At 37.5% G+C, this 17,997-nt stretch overlaps 1 protein-coding gene across 3 annotated transcripts in view; it reads right to left on the bottom strand.

The window, feature by feature from the left end:
* Positions 1 to 16,130, bottom strand: part of ppfibp2a (PPFIA binding protein 2a) — a 32,481-nt gene extending 16,351 nt beyond the window's left edge. For all 3 annotated transcript variants that reach the window (XM_079620221.1, XM_079620222.1, XM_079620223.1), the window contains exons 1-5: positions 15,891 to 16,130; positions 6,367 to 6,453; positions 5,506 to 5,619; positions 3,262 to 3,393; positions 886 to 1,041 (exon numbers count right to left, since the gene is read on the bottom strand). In XM_079620221.1, the coding sequence (XP_079476347.1) occupies positions 886 to 1,041; positions 3,262 to 3,393; positions 5,506 to 5,619; positions 6,367 to 6,453; positions 15,891 to 15,938 (537 nt within the window). In that variant the 5' untranslated portion in view covers positions 15,939 to 16,130. The remainder of the gene's footprint in view (positions 1 to 885; positions 1,042 to 3,261; positions 3,394 to 5,505; positions 5,620 to 6,366; positions 6,454 to 15,890) is intronic.
* Positions 16,131 to 17,997: the final 1,867 nt, after the last annotated feature.

Raw genomic sequence — 17,997 nt, 5'->3', positions numbered from 1 at the left:
CATTGATACCAGAGCTGTGATACATTATTGTAATGCATTGTGGTTGCCATGGTAATTTTAGGCAGAAATCCTGTTCTTGGAGAGGTAACTTCCAGATTTGTGGTCCAACCATGCTCTAATACACCTGTCTTAAATAGTAGGTTCAGTTGTTTTGTATTACAGGAGTGTTGGAGGGAGCTGAACTTTTCAGGAAGGTACACCTCCAAGAAAAGGACTAGGCTCCCTTGTAAGGGTTAAACAATAAACAATATTTTTTCTAGCAATTTAAACATAACCACAGCCCCAAAACTGCAACTGTCAGGTAATAAACTGCAACAGTAAGGCTCCGGAAGTAAAAGTCACATTCTAACAATCATCCCAGTCCTGCCATAACTTCTTAAGCAATGTTATATGCTGCTGAAGAAGTACGGGACGGCAGCAACAGGAACGTTAGCCAGCAGGATCGTTTTTGCAGGCTAGCTAGATCATATTAGCTACCTATCACTAATGTTATAGGTGGCATTGTATTTTTTTTAGGGTTAGAACATAAAACACAAAGAAGTTTAAGTGCAAAAAAATGCAGCATTTGAAAAACATTGCATTCTAAATATTATATACAGTACAAACCTAAGATGCCTAAGGAGAAAATAAATGGAAAAACACAAGGCCTAGTAAAAGTGTGTGGTCAACGATGAACATTATTAAAGCTCATACTAAAACAAACGTTAATCAATAACAATACATAACTGTAAAAAGATGTCATCCCTTTTATACTATACATTTCTAACTCTAATTCATAAGCACAGATAATAGATTGGCAGCAATCACAGACCTTGAGATACAAGGGGTGCCTACACTTATTCCACAGTATTTGAGTTTGTCTAAATGTCCAGATATCAGACCTACCACTGGCTTTGGCTCAGTCAGAAAGGCTTGCACTGGGTCACTGCCACAACCTTCCTCTTGGACCATCTCCACTGGCTTCTCTGGGATCTTACTAGAGATCTCTTGCCGAATCCTACACATCTGCTCCTGAAGCTCGCTAATCAGATTCACTACGCTCTGTCAGAGAGGGATTGGAATAGTAAAGAGAGAAAGAACCAAATGAAACAAGGTAAGAGAGAGTGGAAATAATTATGGGAAGCAGACATGCAGTGGTTTCCTTCCTATCTATGCTCTGCAGGTTACTTGATCAATACGGCATCTATTTCTAGTGTGTGTTAGATTAACTTCTCAAACTATTGCAAGGGGAATCTGACAGAAGTAACATTCTAGTTTAAAATAATAGTATTTTTAATTTTTTTTAATTTTTTTAAGATAGGTGAGTACCTAACCAAAACTACCAAAAAGTTACGTATAATCACAAGACCATGTCAGCTTTTTACAAATTGCTGTTTCTTTCTGCTTTTCCAGGTCACTCGCATGGTTAGGGTGAACATTTCAGGACATTTGAGAACATTATTCAACAGCACATCTACTAGTCAAACAAACCACAATGAGAAAACATGCTGTCTGCTCCCATCAGCCTGGGCTTTCTGAAATCACCTTCTTTAGACGAGTACATTTCTCACCGGCCCATTTCACACAAGCCAATGTCTCAAATATAAGAGCCTTTGTAAAAGAGCCAAGTGACTAAATGTCTTTTCCAGGATATACTGTGTGGGTAATCATGATTTGAACACAAACCAGATTCCAATGTAGCGTTTCAAATAACTTCATCGTCTGGGTACTAATCTTTAAAAACATATCAAGTTAACTCATAATTTTATTCATAAAGCTGTCATTAGCAGGGGGACTTGGCTTTCCTGTGTAAAAACAACAACGTTTAGTATGTCAGGCACCAAAAGCAGTGACAAAAATAACTGTACATTTCAAAAGCAAAGACAGCAATAAAGTTTATAAAATTCAAGAATATCAATTGTCAAACATAGCTTCCTGTAACTTCTTACACTCCAAAGTGAGCTGTGTTCTAATAAAAGTTAATAGTCGTCTACTGTGTCCAGCACGTGGATGAAAGAACTTTCATGTGAGACGCCATTGGACACCAACAGTGTGATAAACTAGATGGTAAACTGGACTATCTATAGCAGGTAGAAGACCGAGACCTTGTGTGTGTGAGAGAGAGAGAGAGAGAGAGAGAGAGAGAGAATGGCATGCTACTGGAATGATCACGGCCGGATTGGTGCCATTCTTTCACTGTATGAAGCCAAGCAGTTGTCAGACGTCACGTTGAGGTCATTCTTAACACTCTCCCCATGATAAAAACATTCTGGCTATTTGTCAATTAGACTCAGCTTCGATACCTCTCTAGTTAATTACACAGAAATTTGTTCTGCTTGTGTTGAATGCAGCCCATTATGTTTAAATGAAAGGTACACAACCGCACAAACACATACAGCTCAGGCCAGCACATCGTAATGCCAGAGGAAAGGTATATTTTAAATATACCAGTTCTATACCACAGTAGTCACTATAAACATAGTACTTACATGAAAATAGCACACAGTAAATTAAAAGACACATTTGTTGACATAAGACCAACACTAGCTTACAAGCACTCATTTGACCGCTTTTGTGCCAGCAGTTTTTTTGTTTAACACTTCTAATTATTCCCTGAATAACACGCGGTACATTTTATAAGACTTTGTTTGCAGTATTCTGATTCAAAACACTTCACAGTTTTAATACAAACAGTGTTGTCTGGATGGATTCACTTTGCTTTTTCACATATTTTTACACAACTACAGTTATTACATTATAAGTATTGATAGACTTAGAGCCAAGAGACTAAATGTATTTTCCAGGATATACTTACATTATAAGTATTGATAGACTAAAATTTGGTTCTTTTGAGATTATTGGTCAACAACTATACCAACCTTAACAGTAGTGGTATTGTTCTTGTGCATGAAATTAGGTCACATAATTTCATTATAGCAATTTTAAATAAGTAAATATCATCATTACCTCTCATTTCCCCCTGTTCTCTATATCAGTATCAGCACTGAGCATTGAGCATTGAAATGCCCATTTCGGTGGCAAAAATTATGCAGAATTTGAGTTCTATATAGCACAGATGAATGGTTTTTAGTCTGAATAAGAAGGCTCGGGGGAGATAAGACCATGGGTCTTACTTCAGTGACTGACAATTGCTGTGAAATGGCAATGATAATGTCTACATTATAACCAGACTATGTTTAGTCTTTAATCTGCATCTTTTAGTCTACTTTGTGCGCAATCTGAATATTCTAAGGTTCTTCTTAAATTTCATCAGAGTTGTACCTCAGCTTTATGTTGTCTCTCAGCAATGTTGATGTGTTTGTCCTCCATGTTCCCCAGTTTTAGTTTTAGATAGGACACTTCCTCCATCAACCCCAGCTTCTGTGACTTTAGAGAACTCCTGCCCAGAAGTTCCTATTAGAGTCCACACACAAACATACTTGTAAATAAATATATATAGCGTACACACAAATAAGTGAAACTAAGAAATCGTCCCGTGAAGAAGGCATAAAGTGCGTTCAAAATCTCTCTACTTTGCTGTTCCACAATGGCTAAATATACACAGGTTATGAGGGCTAAATTTATCCACTTCTCTTGCAGGGACTGACACATGAGAGAGAGAGAGAGAGAGAGAGAGAGAGAGAGAGAGAGAGAGAGAGAGAGAGAGAGAGAGAGAGAGAGAGAGAGAGAGAGTGAGAGTGAGAGAGAGAGTGAGAGAGAGAGAGAGAGAGAGAGAGAGAGAGAGAGAGAGAGAGAGAGAGAACAACAACATTGTTGTTGAAACAAGATATTTCAACATCAAAAAGTGTGCATTTCACATGAAAGGCTGAACATGTGAAATTGGATAAATTCACTGTGAAAAAGTATTTCCCATATGAAGACAATCAAATCCAAATTCAGATCAATCCTAACTGATGATCACATAAATGCCTAGATGCCACCAGCAACTACAGCCCTGAATTCAATCGATTGGGGGATTTGTTTTAATCCAAGTCAACTGAATAAGTGGCTGATCTGAACTGTTGGCATACAAGTTTGAGCACCCCTGGTGTAAACATACAGTAAAAGCAGCATCTTGCATTCTTTGATCTCAATGGTTAAACTCAGACACTAAACAGGAATCTATTTTACAATACAGAAGCCCAAAAAACTGTTTAAAATATTGGCTTGGCTGAGGGGTTTTACGTGAGCTTTGAGACTTTCAAAGACACCATATGGAAAATATTAGGCCCGTGTCACTGGAATTGGATTTGCCTTTGAAGGCCAAAACCTCAATGACCACAGGCACATGCCCTAAAAAACTTCCAATCTAAAGGCTGCAGATTTAATCAGCCATAGAGCTTTCAAAGCAAAGGCAAGTTAAACAGAAAAAATATGCAATTATCTTACAAGGAAAATTAGATTTAGAAGCAGAGGAATGTGAATTTAGTCTTTGAAAATAGTATGGATATGTACAGGAGTCTTACCATGCCTTGACATAGTTTATCTTTATAAATGGTCCTAATGGCTCTAGCAGGTCTACTAAAACGTCAAAGCTTTAAGACCACTCTTTTCTCACTTATTTTCACACTACACTCTTCACAATACTACAGTTGTTGTTTTTTTCTTTCTTTTTTTTCTGCTGGACACATAATTATTTATTCATTTAATGATTACAGGAGAAAAAGCAGGTTACCTGCTGTGAACTAATTCCCAAGCTAATTAAAATGCCCAAATCAACCCAGGCCTTGGAATACTGCCACCACTTTAAATATTTGGGTTGCCAAGGTGATGTGATGACCAGACTCCTGGAATCCCACCCAAGAATTGCCTAACAGATGAAAAGTTCCTTTTCAGCCACACCAGGTGCAGATTATTCTATTAATGTAAGCTGGTGCCTTATAAAAGCTATTAGAATTAAAAATAATAAAAACAGTTTAAAGGGCAAATCTAGAGCAACTATATTTTTATATTTTCTAGATCACAAATCTAGGAAGAATCCTTAGTTAAAGTCTTAATGCTATTCTGAACTCTAGATATGGCTCGGGTCCCTGCAAATAACAAAAGTGACAAATCAACCAAGAAACCAGAAACGCAAGCTGATTAATGCATGACTGTTCATTTGAACATCCAGCAAGCCTAGGAAACTTGGCCTGCCCAGTCAGGGTGAAGCAATGTAAGCAGGGTTAGTAATAAACAGCAGAACTAAAGATGTAGATTAAATTTGTAAGGCATTTTGAACAGCACATATCAGTATAGTTAGCTTTGTTGATCTGACACAGTTAAATACAGACCTGGCAAAGAGGCTCTTATTAAAGTATGGGCCAGTTAAAAACTTTAATTTAAGTTTATAGTATATAAATTAATTCAATTTAATAAGTGATAATACTGCTTTGTAATGTAATGATTACAAATAATATTTTCATGCAGACTAAAATCTCTGATAGCTTGTGATGGATTCACAACAATTATTAAGTGTTTGAAATTATTTATAATACAAATATGCAAATGAAAATAATCTTCTATTTTAATATAAATTACCAATACCTGTTGAAGCATCTGCTCAGTGCAGTTGAGTTTGTGCTGATATTCCCCAAGAGTATTCTCCAGGTCTCTGATCTTCTGGCCCTGAGCCTCCACCTGATCCGTCAAAACACTCACCTGAGAAACAAGTTTAAAAGTTTGTTCATTTGAGGTACATCATCGTTGTCCATTGTCCTACTAAAGTTGTTTTCAGGTCTATGAGAAAAACATTAATTTCAGTCTACTCATTACTGTATTCAGAGTCAGACTAAATCCATATGTAAATTTGGCAATTTAGTGTATTCTCGTCAACCCAGTTGATCAGGAATAGGCAGTGCAAGCACCTACTCTGCACTTGTATTTACTGTCAAAAACCCAACAAGCCAGAACAGGACTAATCCTTAAAGCCTTGTCTGTTCCCATGAAACACCACGAGTGAACAGGCTTTTTTTTCCCCCAAGTATTTTTTTTTTTACACTTGTAGTACACAATGGCTTCAATTATTTTATCCAACAACTAAACAGGTTTTGCTTAATGTATTATATTACAAGTTTACTTTTAATACATTGATATTAATATACTTACTACATAAAATATACTTTACTAAAGTACACTTAATAAAATGAACTTGAAGTATTATACTTTTTTGTTGTTGTTGTTGTAAGGGTGGTCATCAAATGATTCACAAAATGTCTAAAAGGTTTACCTTTTTCTGTCAGTGTTGATTATTTGCAGTATTTTTATTGAAACATACAAAAATGTTTTAGGAATAATATTGAATTTTGAATTGCATACAAAACTGATATCTAAACTATTGCAACATCATACTGTCTAGACTCTATGGACATTAGGAAATTATTTGTAACAGACTGCCCTATGTTTTACCTGTAAAACAAGAGACTCTTTATCCCCTTCTAGACGAGACAGACGCTCCTGGTAGCTCTCACCTTTGCCTGGGCCTTGCACGTTGACCTGCAGATGTGAACAGTAAATGGCTTATACAGTTTTTCACAATCCTGATTAGGTTTCTATTGAATATGTCACAGCAAGTTTGCAAAACTTCACATTACCCAACCCACCTACGGTTTAAACAAGGAATTTCTTAAGAGGTTTATTTTTTTCTGATTAGGTTTTTGTGCTCAAGCTCTATGCAGTAATGCTCTGGGACTTGGAATATGTCAATGAGGTGTGAAATACTGTGAGTGTACTAAAAAGATTTAAGTTTGAATTTCTGACCTATGCTACAATGTGAAACACAGTGAATGGTCTGCATTATGACAGAGAAAACTTCAAAGAACATGAATGGTTGTTCTGATGTTTTTTATTAAATGCAATTAAATGTAATTAAATAAAGTGCATGTTTGCAATTTAGGAGTATAAAGGCAAAAAAAGCTGTAAAAAAAGATTCTGCATTATACAGGGCAGAAAAGTGACTTCAGTTTAAGCACTTACACTACTGTCTTCAAATCTGATTCTGTTCCAAGATTCCTGATATTTAACAAAACTGGTAAAAGTCACTGTATGTCACTCCACTTGTCTGTCGTATGAAGTTAAAGCAGAGTAGGTAGTTCTGTGATTTTACCTCGAGTACCTGGAGTTTTTTCTGAAAGTCTGAGCATCTTGGTTTCCTTTCGGAGTGGAACAAGACACTGCGTCTTGGATTGACGCTATGGGACACACATCAGCGTGACAGGTCTCGTAGGCATTTGTGCAAACATAACAATTTTAATTGGCCGACGATGTCATTAACTGAACACCTGTGAGTGAGTATAAGAGGGCGCCTGCAATGTATGTCATCAGCTTTTTGTCTTCAGGGGCCGTTTATTTGTAGTAACATGTGGTGAAGACGATTTACTATGGAAAACTCAGACAAGCATTTCAGGAAGTGTGTGTGTAGTGCTGCACACTAGTGGTGGATTGAGGAGAGACCCACTGATATGATTGTAAAGCGCTTTGTGTGTACAGTAGTGCATATGAAAGCAGTATATAAATGCTTCATTCTATTCTATTCTATTCAAAACTGCCGGGGCTATCGGCTCAAGCTAAATAATGGAGCTAGGTAGCTAACGTTAACGTAATATCTGATATTATATCTGCCTTCTGATTGCAAGTGTCCTGGGACAGGCGAGGGTGTGAGTGGGAAACCCACTGCGGAAACTTGGCCCTGGTTTGTCCTAATGGATGAGGTGTTGGGACAGAGGCATTGCACCAACCCCCCTGTCCTCATTGCCTCAATCCCTGAGGACAGACACAGGGCCGAGTTCAGCAGTGAGTGCCCATGGTAAGGAGGAGCCAGGGGCAGCACCACCCGCACCAGCATGAGCACCAGCACCAGCATGAGCACCAGCACCAGCATGAGCACCAGCACAAGCATCAGCACCACGAAAAAGGCGAGACAGAGAGGACGAGTTTTTGGACTTGATTAGAGAATACATGGAACTGCAGAGGCGTGGAGAGCATAGGAGAGTAGGGAAAGGATAGACAGGCTGTTTTCTCTTCTTGAAAGAATGTTTGAGAAATATTTTATAAATATGTATTAGGGCTGTCCGTTAAACGCGTTATTAACTGCGTTAACGCAAACCCATTTTAACGGCGTCAATTTTTTTATCGCGAGATTAACGCCTAGCAAACTTTGTAGTTTTTTTTCACATGCTTTTGCAACAACTAGTAACGTTATTAAAACTACAACACCACATCGGATCTAGCTAGACCAGAAACAAAACAACAGGCACGCAAAAAAACAGAGTGGACGAGAAGCGCAGCGCAGAGTCGCGTCTAGGACAACTGATATCACTCATCGGACGCGCACTTTCTCAGTTTACGGCCAGCAACAAAAACGCCGAATGGCGCCGCAGGTGTGTGTACACTCATAGAGAATAATGTTTTCGAATTTTAAATACGAGGCGTTGCGCGGCGCTTCTCGTCCGGTGTGCGACCCCCTTTAACGTTACGTTTTGAGTGGATGAATGATGAGCGTGAGACGCCGAAATGGATGCCAATAAGATTCTGAATGGAAAGTTTACTTTTAAAAAGTTGCCAAATGGTTCAATTGACAAGACCAAAGTGATCTGTGTGTTGTGTCGTTGTGAACTATCATCGCAGCACGTCCAGTCTAAATACCACTTGATGGCCAAGCACACACACAGCTGATGCATTTCTACACCCACTCGTCAATATCAGTAACGTTACCTCGTCGTCAGTGTTACATTGTGTGAGAGATTAGATTATTTGCTCCAAGTGAGAATGTTAGTGTAAAAATTGAACACAGTATATGCCAATGTTGTTTTCAATAAAAAACATTTGCACAAAGCAAGCCGATCCACTTTTCCATGTTGATAAGAGCATTAAAATGAGAAAAAAAAATAATGGGACAAAAAGAAATCAAGAGACATTTAGAATAGATAAAAATGTGTGATTAAACGCGAGTTAACCATGACATTAATGTGATTAAATATGTTAATCGTTTGACAGCCCTAATAAGTATATATTCTTGTTTAACTTTTTTTCACTTATATTTTTTAAAAGGAAAAAATATATATTTATGTTCATTATTTATTTTTATGCAACTTTAAATGTGTAAATAAAAGAGAATTCATTGCTCTGGACATTGTTTATTTGTGTAATGACAGTCATCATTTCTATATCAAACTAATTATTCTATACCTTTTTTCAATTACAATTTGTAAAAAAATTAAATAATTTGTTCTAGGTTACATAAAAGTACTTTTTCCAACTATTTACAACATAAGTTAAACATCTCAAAATCAACATAAACATTTAAATTTACAGTACATAAAAAAATTATGTAGACTTTTATTCAGCTGAGCAGGGAGACCCAGGTGTGCTTGCTGGACTGGGATGGGCTGCCACAATAGAGACCCTGGTAAGGCCTTCTGCTGGTGGGACTTCATCTGGGATGGTCTCCAGAGTGTTTGAGTGCATATTTTCACTATACACTAAGTTGCCTACTAACCGGTTTCCAGGGCTGACGCATGGAATAAATATTGAGATACTTTATTACGCTAAAGTACTTTTAATAACCACTAATACCGCATTGGGGAAAAACTAATAGTCATATATTTCATACCTTAGTTAAGCAAAATTATATTGCATACTCTAATGTACTTAAAGGGGACCTATTATGCCTGTTTTCACAAGATGTAAAATAAGTCTCTGATGTCCCCAGAGTGAAGTTTTAGCTTAAAATACCCAACAGATCATTTTTTACAGCATGTTTGAATTGTCTCTTTTTGGGGCTCAGAAAAACTCATAGTTTTAGTGTGTGCCCTTTAAATGCAAATTTAGCTCGCACTCAGTGTCAGAACAATCTCGGCCGTTTCTCAATACCAAGTACGCAAACTTCAGACTTGCCAAGTTTGACTTAGGAGAACGAACTCCCGAGGACGAGAGGACGCAAGTCCGGTTAATCTGCAAATGGAACAGTGGCGTTCTTGATCGCGTCACTCAGCCTGTCTGGCTACTCCGGTTATCTTTTTATGTATATTTTAGGCAACAATAAAACGAAATATGGTATAAAACATCACTCTGCCTCTTTTCATTTAAAAAAAATCTTAAACACATTAAATGGCCACACAAATGTGGTTCAGGCAACGTGTACATTGATTATCTTCACTGCATATATTTATAACAACACGAAATATAAAACACAACCCTGCTTCTTTTTATTTTCATTTTAAAAATATGAGACATTATTGAACATTAAAACTGACATTTAAAAAACAGAGACGGGGTTGTGTCATTTTTATTTATTATACATGTACAGTGAAGAGAATGTATAATAAAATAAATATAAAAAAATATTCTATATATTTGAAAATATATAGCCTAAAATAAAATTACACAACCCTGACTCTTTTTGTTAAATGTCAGTTTTAATGAGTCCGACGTAGGGCCGTATTCACAAAGAATTTTAAGGCTAAAAGTAGCTCCTAACAGGCGAATTTAGGAACAACTCCTAAAAATAATGGGCGTGTCACTCCTAACTTTAGGACTCCTAATTTTTTTCACTAAGAGTAATTCACGAAGCATTTTAGCCCTAAAAGTAGCACCTAAGTCTGGGACAGCTTAAAAGAAGTCGAGAGGACTCCTAACTCACTAAGACCAATTCACAAAGGATCTTAACATCGCCGCGCGACACAGTGTGTTGGAGACACTCAATGACTCGGAGTTATTACAAAGATACCGCCTTAACCGTGAGGGAATACTGATTGTTGTAGATCGAATTGAAATGTTTGATAACACTTCGCTACCTGGCAACGGGGAAAATGCAATTGTGTAATGCCGACGATCTAGCGATATCCCAGCCATCGGTAAGCAGATCCATCCACCAAACCATCAATGCACTCTGTAGACCCCATATTATTCGACAGTTCATAAGTTTTCCTTTGGACATTCGCCAACTCCAAAGAAACAAAGCCAGCTTTATGGATATTGCCGGTGTGCCCAGAGTGGTCGGTGCTATAGACGGATCGACACATATTAAAATAATTGCACCACGTCAGGATGAGGACGTGTTTGTGAATAGAAAGAAAACCCATACCCAGATTGTGTTCGATGCAAACTTCACAATTCTCGATGTTGTATCCCAGTGCCGAATTTCCCTTTTATTATGGTTTTTTTTTTTCAGCACCAACTGGGCCAGCAGCATGTAACTGATCCTGCGTCCAGTTGGGCTTTCTTTTCCGTTTTGGCTAGTTCATAATCCACCGTCATTCAACTATTACATTACTTAAATAGGAGCAATATTTCCTTGCTTTAAGTAGGCTAATAGGATGTCAATTAACCAAGCAAGTGTTAATGCAAGTGTCATTTTTCATTATTAGGCAAGTAGCGGTTTTCATTAGGGTATTAGGCTACCTTGATTTAATTTAATTTAATTCACAACTTTTCTCTCTCTCTCTCTCTCTCTCTCTGCCTTTTTAGAATTACACTTCACTGGGGCCTGCACAAACATGTCATTTTATTTGCATTTCGATGACATTATTATTATTATTTTGTGTAGGACACAGACATATTTAGATGTCGTAATTCCATGATTTGGTGCGTCTGTGTTATGTTCCGCATGATGGCCCTGTTATCTAACAACCAATCACCGTGATCATTGCGAGGAAGCTCGTGCATGAGAATTGACGTCATCCATAGCAACGAAGACTCACTCTTAGTTTAGGAGTTGTCATTTTTTCTTACTAAGAGTAGGTTTGAAAGGCGTTGTGAATAACTTTTAAGAGAACACTCCTAGCTAAAATCTTTTAGTGCGATTTAGGAGTACTCCTAGTGGTAAGATAAAATTCTTTGTGAATACGGCCCCTGATATCCAGTATAAAAGTATAAGTAAATAAATAAAAATAAATAAAGAAAACAATTCAGTCAAACATAAGTCAGCTTAAAATAGCCTAAAAACAGCTCAAGTTAAATAGCCTAAATATATACAATTATGAAACTTCACTTTGCCCTCAGCCAAAACGATTTGCCTTGGAACAAATGATAGATTAATGAGACCAAAGATCGCCCGTTAGATATACACAAGACGAGTTATATCTCATGTTTAACCACTAGCCTAGAGACACCAGAGCCAGCGGCAAACATCAGAAGCACTAGCCGAGGAAAAGCTGTTCCAGTCGGGGTTAATGAGTGCTGAGTGCCTGGATCTCACAACTCCGATAACGTCGGATACATTTTTCAAATTGGTGCTATCTTTATAAATAAACCACAGATTTGAGCGTTAAACAACTACATTCTCGACTGAAACACTCTTAGAATTACATTTCGTGGCCCGATAACAGTAGTATTTTGATATTACGCGGGTTTTCTCCCCTGCTATTGACGCTTGCTGGTGGTGTGAGATGCATTCTGGGATACCTGTCTGTCTCAAGTCCGCACAAGTCACCTCTACATGCATCCTCGGTAAAAGGGGCGGATCAAGAACACATCCGGGCATCTTAACTGGACTTGGCTAGATGTGAACTATGAATTGGTTGATTAAAATGAGTAAAAATCGACTGAAATATGTAAAAATAATATGTATTCGTATAACCAATGTATTAAACTGCAAATTAACATTCATATGCTAATATATCATACACAATTTGTTTCTGCTAACATGTTAAATATATAGTATGTATGTATAAAAATATAGTTTTGTCAAAAATAAAGTAGGTATACTGAATTATCATCTAAGATGTTATTATAGTGTTTGTTCCAATATTCAAACTAATGAATCCTAACTATGAAATGCGTATGATAATATGTATACATTTTACAAAGAAATATTACACTTGAAATATTGTTAGAATTGTAATTGTTGTTGATTTACATGTGAAAACTTTTTAATAAAACAGGCAAAAATATTTGTACAAGGTAGATGTAAGCAACATCTTAATAGGTCAATATACACCTTCTCATTAAATTATTAGGGGACAAGCACTGAAAGTGCGTAGGCACCTATTGTTTCTGTTCCCGTTCCTATTATTAGGGGCCAAGCACTGAAAGTGCGTAGGCACCTATTGTTTCTGTTCCCGTTCCTATTATTAGGGGCCAAGCACTGAAGGTGCGGGCACCTATTGTATCTGTTCCGGTTCTTATTCTTCTGTTTCTTTTTTTTCTTCCAACTGGGCGTCTATGGCAGCCTATAGAACCGTTTGCGGGAAACTTATGAAAATTGGCACAGTGATAGAGGATAACCTGAACTATCACCATAGCAAATTTGGAGTCTCCAACTCATTCCCTCTAGCGCCACCAGCTGTCCAAAGTTTCACTCATGTTTATGCTAATAACTTTTGAACCACAAGGGCTAGAAACAAAATTCTTTTTTCCTCTGATTCCTGAGCTCACGACGATTCGACTGCACCATATGACGTCATTTTCCGTCATAATAGTTTTCCCGCCATTTTGAATTTTCCAAAAAACCTACTTTTTCGAACTCCTCCTAGGCCGTTGCTCCGAATTTCACAAAAATTTAACCAGATCATCTCCAGACCATGACAACAAAAAGTTATGGAATTCAAGTTGATTTGTAAAACCGTCCGCGAATGCCGCGCAATTTAATTTTACGTAGCGCTTGCAAAAACAGATGTAAGGCTGTATCTCGGCAATGCTTTATCGTATTCAGATCAAACTTGGTACATGTCATCACAAGCATGACCTGAGGCTACATGCTGTGTTTCGGCACAGCGCCACCTACTGGTCCGGAGATATAAAGAATTTATGTTTTTGCTTATAACTTCTGCACGGTTTGTCCAAAAAATCACAGAAGTGGTCTCGTTAGATTCAGGGCGTCATGTTGAGTCGACTGATATCCAATTTTCCCATATCGGCCATTTTGGCTGTTGGCCATTTTGAATGATGTGCTAAAATGCTGTATTTTATGAACGCATGAACGTATCGTTACGAAACTCAGTATGGGTCATCAGTACAAGGCCCTAAAGGTACTCAAAAGATTATGAGACAGCGCCACCTTTTGGTCAAAAGTTATAATGAAATTTCCAAAAATGCTAATAACTTTTGAATAAATTTGCCTATGACACTGATCTCAATAGATTCCTTGGGTTATGCTGAAAACATAGATACCAATTTTGCCATAGTCAGTCAAACTTCCTGTCCGCCATCTTTATTTTCTTTTAAAACCTACTTTTTCAAACTCCTCCTAGACCGAAGGTCCGAGTTTCACCAAAATCGGATCGTGTCATCTCCAGACCGTGCCGAGTAAAAGTTATGGATTTCGTGTCGATAGACAAAACCGTTTTTGTATACCGCAGATGCAAAGTTGAGGCATGATGCCAAAATGACTATTCAGGCTTTATATCTGCAATGCCTTGACATATTGACACCAAACTTTGTATGTGTCATTGTCACTTCACTCTGACCACATCACATCAGTTTCGTAATTGCGCCACCTATTGGTCGAAAGTGATAATCATATTTTTAGTTAATGTATGTGATTTTTCAACCATTTTGCCAAAATTCTTCTTTAAATGTCTTTAATTGCTCCTAGCTGCAGTTGGTCTCACACTCCCAGCCACTTTGGCATGTCTTGTCGTCTTGCTTGCGCTTGGCCCCGTAATGGCTGCTTGCAGCTATATTTATTATTGTTTTTTTATTAGTGACACATTTGGGGAGAGAATATATTCCAAAGTTTTCTGAAAATACTGTATGAACATTAACTGCATAGTTACTATAAATGTTTACCTTGGATATTATACAATTTGCATGCATATAGAATAAGTCCTCACATTCTTTCTTGTGGCTCAGTGACACCTGAATGAAAGGCTCATTATGCAGCTCATTATGCAGGGCATTGTCTTCTCAGGTGTGAATCACGCCCCCACGCATATTGCCTTTCCAAACAAAAAGTGTTTTACAAAATTTAAATCAATGTATTTTTTTATGTAAATGACAAAATGAAGACAAAATTTCCTGACGGTGCACCTGTGGCTCATCTATTTATAGCCTCGTGTCCCGGGTGCGCGCCGATGACGTCATTGACTGAGGCTATAATACTTCCGGGTCAATTCTATTGACGTGTTTACACACTATATTCACAGCTGATCACGGATGCTCAGTATCTCCAGCTCATCGGTTCTCCAGTATTGAACGTGTCCGAAAGAAACAGTTCTCTGTTCTGTGGGCCACTGATGATTCAAGAACTGCTATAGCTGTATGTGTAAGTGCGCTTAACTGAGAACTGCTTTTGATTAACACATTCTAAACAATTTACTTTGCACCATAAAATCTTGGCAATAATTTACGTTCAGAAACTAAATAAGCTGTTACTGAAAATGTTTTAGTATAATAATAAATGCTTAGTTTGACAGTTTTGCAATGCATTCATTGTGTTTCCAATTTTTTAAATAATTGTTAAAACAGTAATTATGTGATAGAAGAATGTCATATACACCTAGGATGGCTTGAGTGTGAGTAAATCATGGGGTAATTTTCATTTTTGGGTGAACTATCCCTTTAATGCAATTTGCATGCTGACATTTCTCTACTTCCTGGTCAATTATGGATGGCTGTGATGGATGCAGTAGAATACCACAATCTGACATAGCCCTATTTTTACTGGGACTATACAGCATAATTTGACCTCTGCAGTCTAGTATTTAAGAATGCAGAATGAGTACATGATGTACACCAAAAATCTAGATATAGAGTTTTAACTTCATATTTAATCGAACTAGTGTGGCCATGACAAAAGCTAAATAACAAACAATGAAAAGATTATCACATGGATATTAATGTACCATGAGCCCTTTATGACTATCCAGGTTAATCAGCTGAGAAACAATTTAAGAAGTTCTTTACATAATTCAAATGCAAGATTAGGCACTTAGATCGACATTAGTGACAAAAATGAAAAAGCATTTTTCAAGAACAGAAACGGAAATGCTTACCTTTTTCAGCCAAGCAAAATGCTTGTAAAAATCAACGTCCAGTTCCATTTTTTTAGGGCCATTATAAGATCCTTCAGTCTGATCACAACTATCTTAGACACTTCACACAGAAATAAAGAGTGTGAAAACTTTATTTTCATCCTTCAAGCACACACTATGTGTCTCCTCTCTCTCTCGTTTGAGTTTAGCTTTTGGTTTAGGTTCCTGAGCATCTGGTTTGGAGCAGCGGTCTGTAATATCAGGCTTCACTCCTGCCAGCTGCTCTTTTTTTATTTCCCTCCCTTTCCTCCTCATATACTCTCCTCCTCCACTCTTTTTTCCTCTGCCAAACCATATTTTCCTATTGTTTATAGACGTTTTCTCCTCCCTTTCACTCTTTCTTGTTAACAAGTGCTGTGTTTGAGGGGTTTCTGTAGGGGAAGCACATTCAAAAATTTGAATAGAGTAAGTGAGTATGCGTGGATTGTAAGAGGTGGGTGCCCCAGAGGAGAAGTGCCCCTCAGAGAGGCCATAGTGTCCACTTGAGAAATTATGGAGGTACCAGACAGCCAGTATTGTATTAGACGTGTGACAGTCAAAACTCTGTTGACAAGCCTTCATATGTTATGAATTTTCCAGCAGGATATTCCATAAAATAAGCAATATTTGCCATGTGGGAGAAAAAAAACATAGTAAATGAGAATAGAAAAGACAAAATATAATTTATGTAGATGTATTCTTCAACTTAATTATGGACAAAAACAACACTTGACATTAAAGGGTTAGTTCACCCAAAAATGAAAATAATGTCATTAATGACTCACCCTCATGTCGTTCTAAGCCCGTAAGACCTCCGTTCATCTTCGGAACACAGTTTAAGATATTTTAGATTTAGTCCGAGAGCTTTCTGTCCCTCCATTGAAGCTGTATATACAGTATACTGTCCATGTCCATAAAGGTAATATAAACATCATCAAAGTAGTCCATGTGACATCAGTGGGTTTGTTAGAAGTTTTTGAAGCATCGAAAATACTTTTTGGTCCAAAAATAACACAAAATAAGACTTTATTCAGCATTGTATTCTCTCCCGGGTCTGTTGTCAATCCTTCACAGTTACGCTGATGGCGTAAGACGCTGATGACGTGTTATCTGGTGCGCCCGAGCTTCATTTATAGACTGAGGGAAACGCACGCTGTAAAAGTGTCTCATCCGCGACATGCACATTTACGCACCATTAAAAAAATGATATCCACGCAAACAATGTAGAATAGCTTGAATATAGCGTGCGTCTCCCTCAGACTGTAAACGAAGCTCGGACGCACCAGATAACACTTCATCAGCGTCTTCCGTCAGCAGCGTCACTGCGGAGTCCTGAACGCAGATTCACAACAGACCCGGGAGAGAATACAATGCTGAATAAAGTCTTATTTTGTGTTATTTTTGGACCAAAAAGTATTTTCGATGCTTCAAAAACTTCTAACTAACCCACTGATGTCACATGGACTACTTTGATGATGTTTATATTACCTTTATGGACATGGACAGTATACTGTATATACAGCTTCAATGGAGGGACAGAAATCTCTCGGACTAAATCTAAAATATCTTAAACTGTGTTCCGAAGATGAACGGAGGTCTTACGGGCTTAGAACGACATGAGGGTGAGTCATTAATGACATTATTTTCATTTTTGGGTGAACTAACCCTTTAAAGGAATAGGGGGAATATAACAAAAATGTGGTATATTTCATCCAAACATTTTAACTATATAAGAACATATCTTTTACCACAAATTACTGCAATTGAGAACACTGTTTATGCTGCATGACCACTGAACCAATTGAAAGCAGTAAGATTGAAAATTAACTATGCAGCTATTGATTAAATATTTAATTTATCCTATAAAAAAACAAGTGTAGAACTAGTTTTAATGCTATAAAACCCAGATGTGTTTTAAAGGGAAAAATGGGATTTTAGCCGAAGTTGCTTGCGGTTTGGTATCTGCACCGATAGTAAGTTGCTCTTTTGGTTCACACCACCTTCAACGTGATCTCTTGATCAAAACAATGAGTCAAAAGCATTGAATAATCACTTTGTGGGACAATAAAATAAAATGTTTAACTGGTTG

Source organism: Phoxinus phoxinus, assembly GCF_949152265.1.
Source record: "Phoxinus phoxinus genome assembly, chromosome: 8".
Lineage (NCBI taxonomy): Eukaryota > Metazoa > Chordata > Actinopteri > Cypriniformes > Leuciscidae > Phoxinus > Phoxinus phoxinus.
Note: the sequence above shows the minus strand (reverse complement) of the source record. Positions and strands in the feature narration are given on the sequence as shown.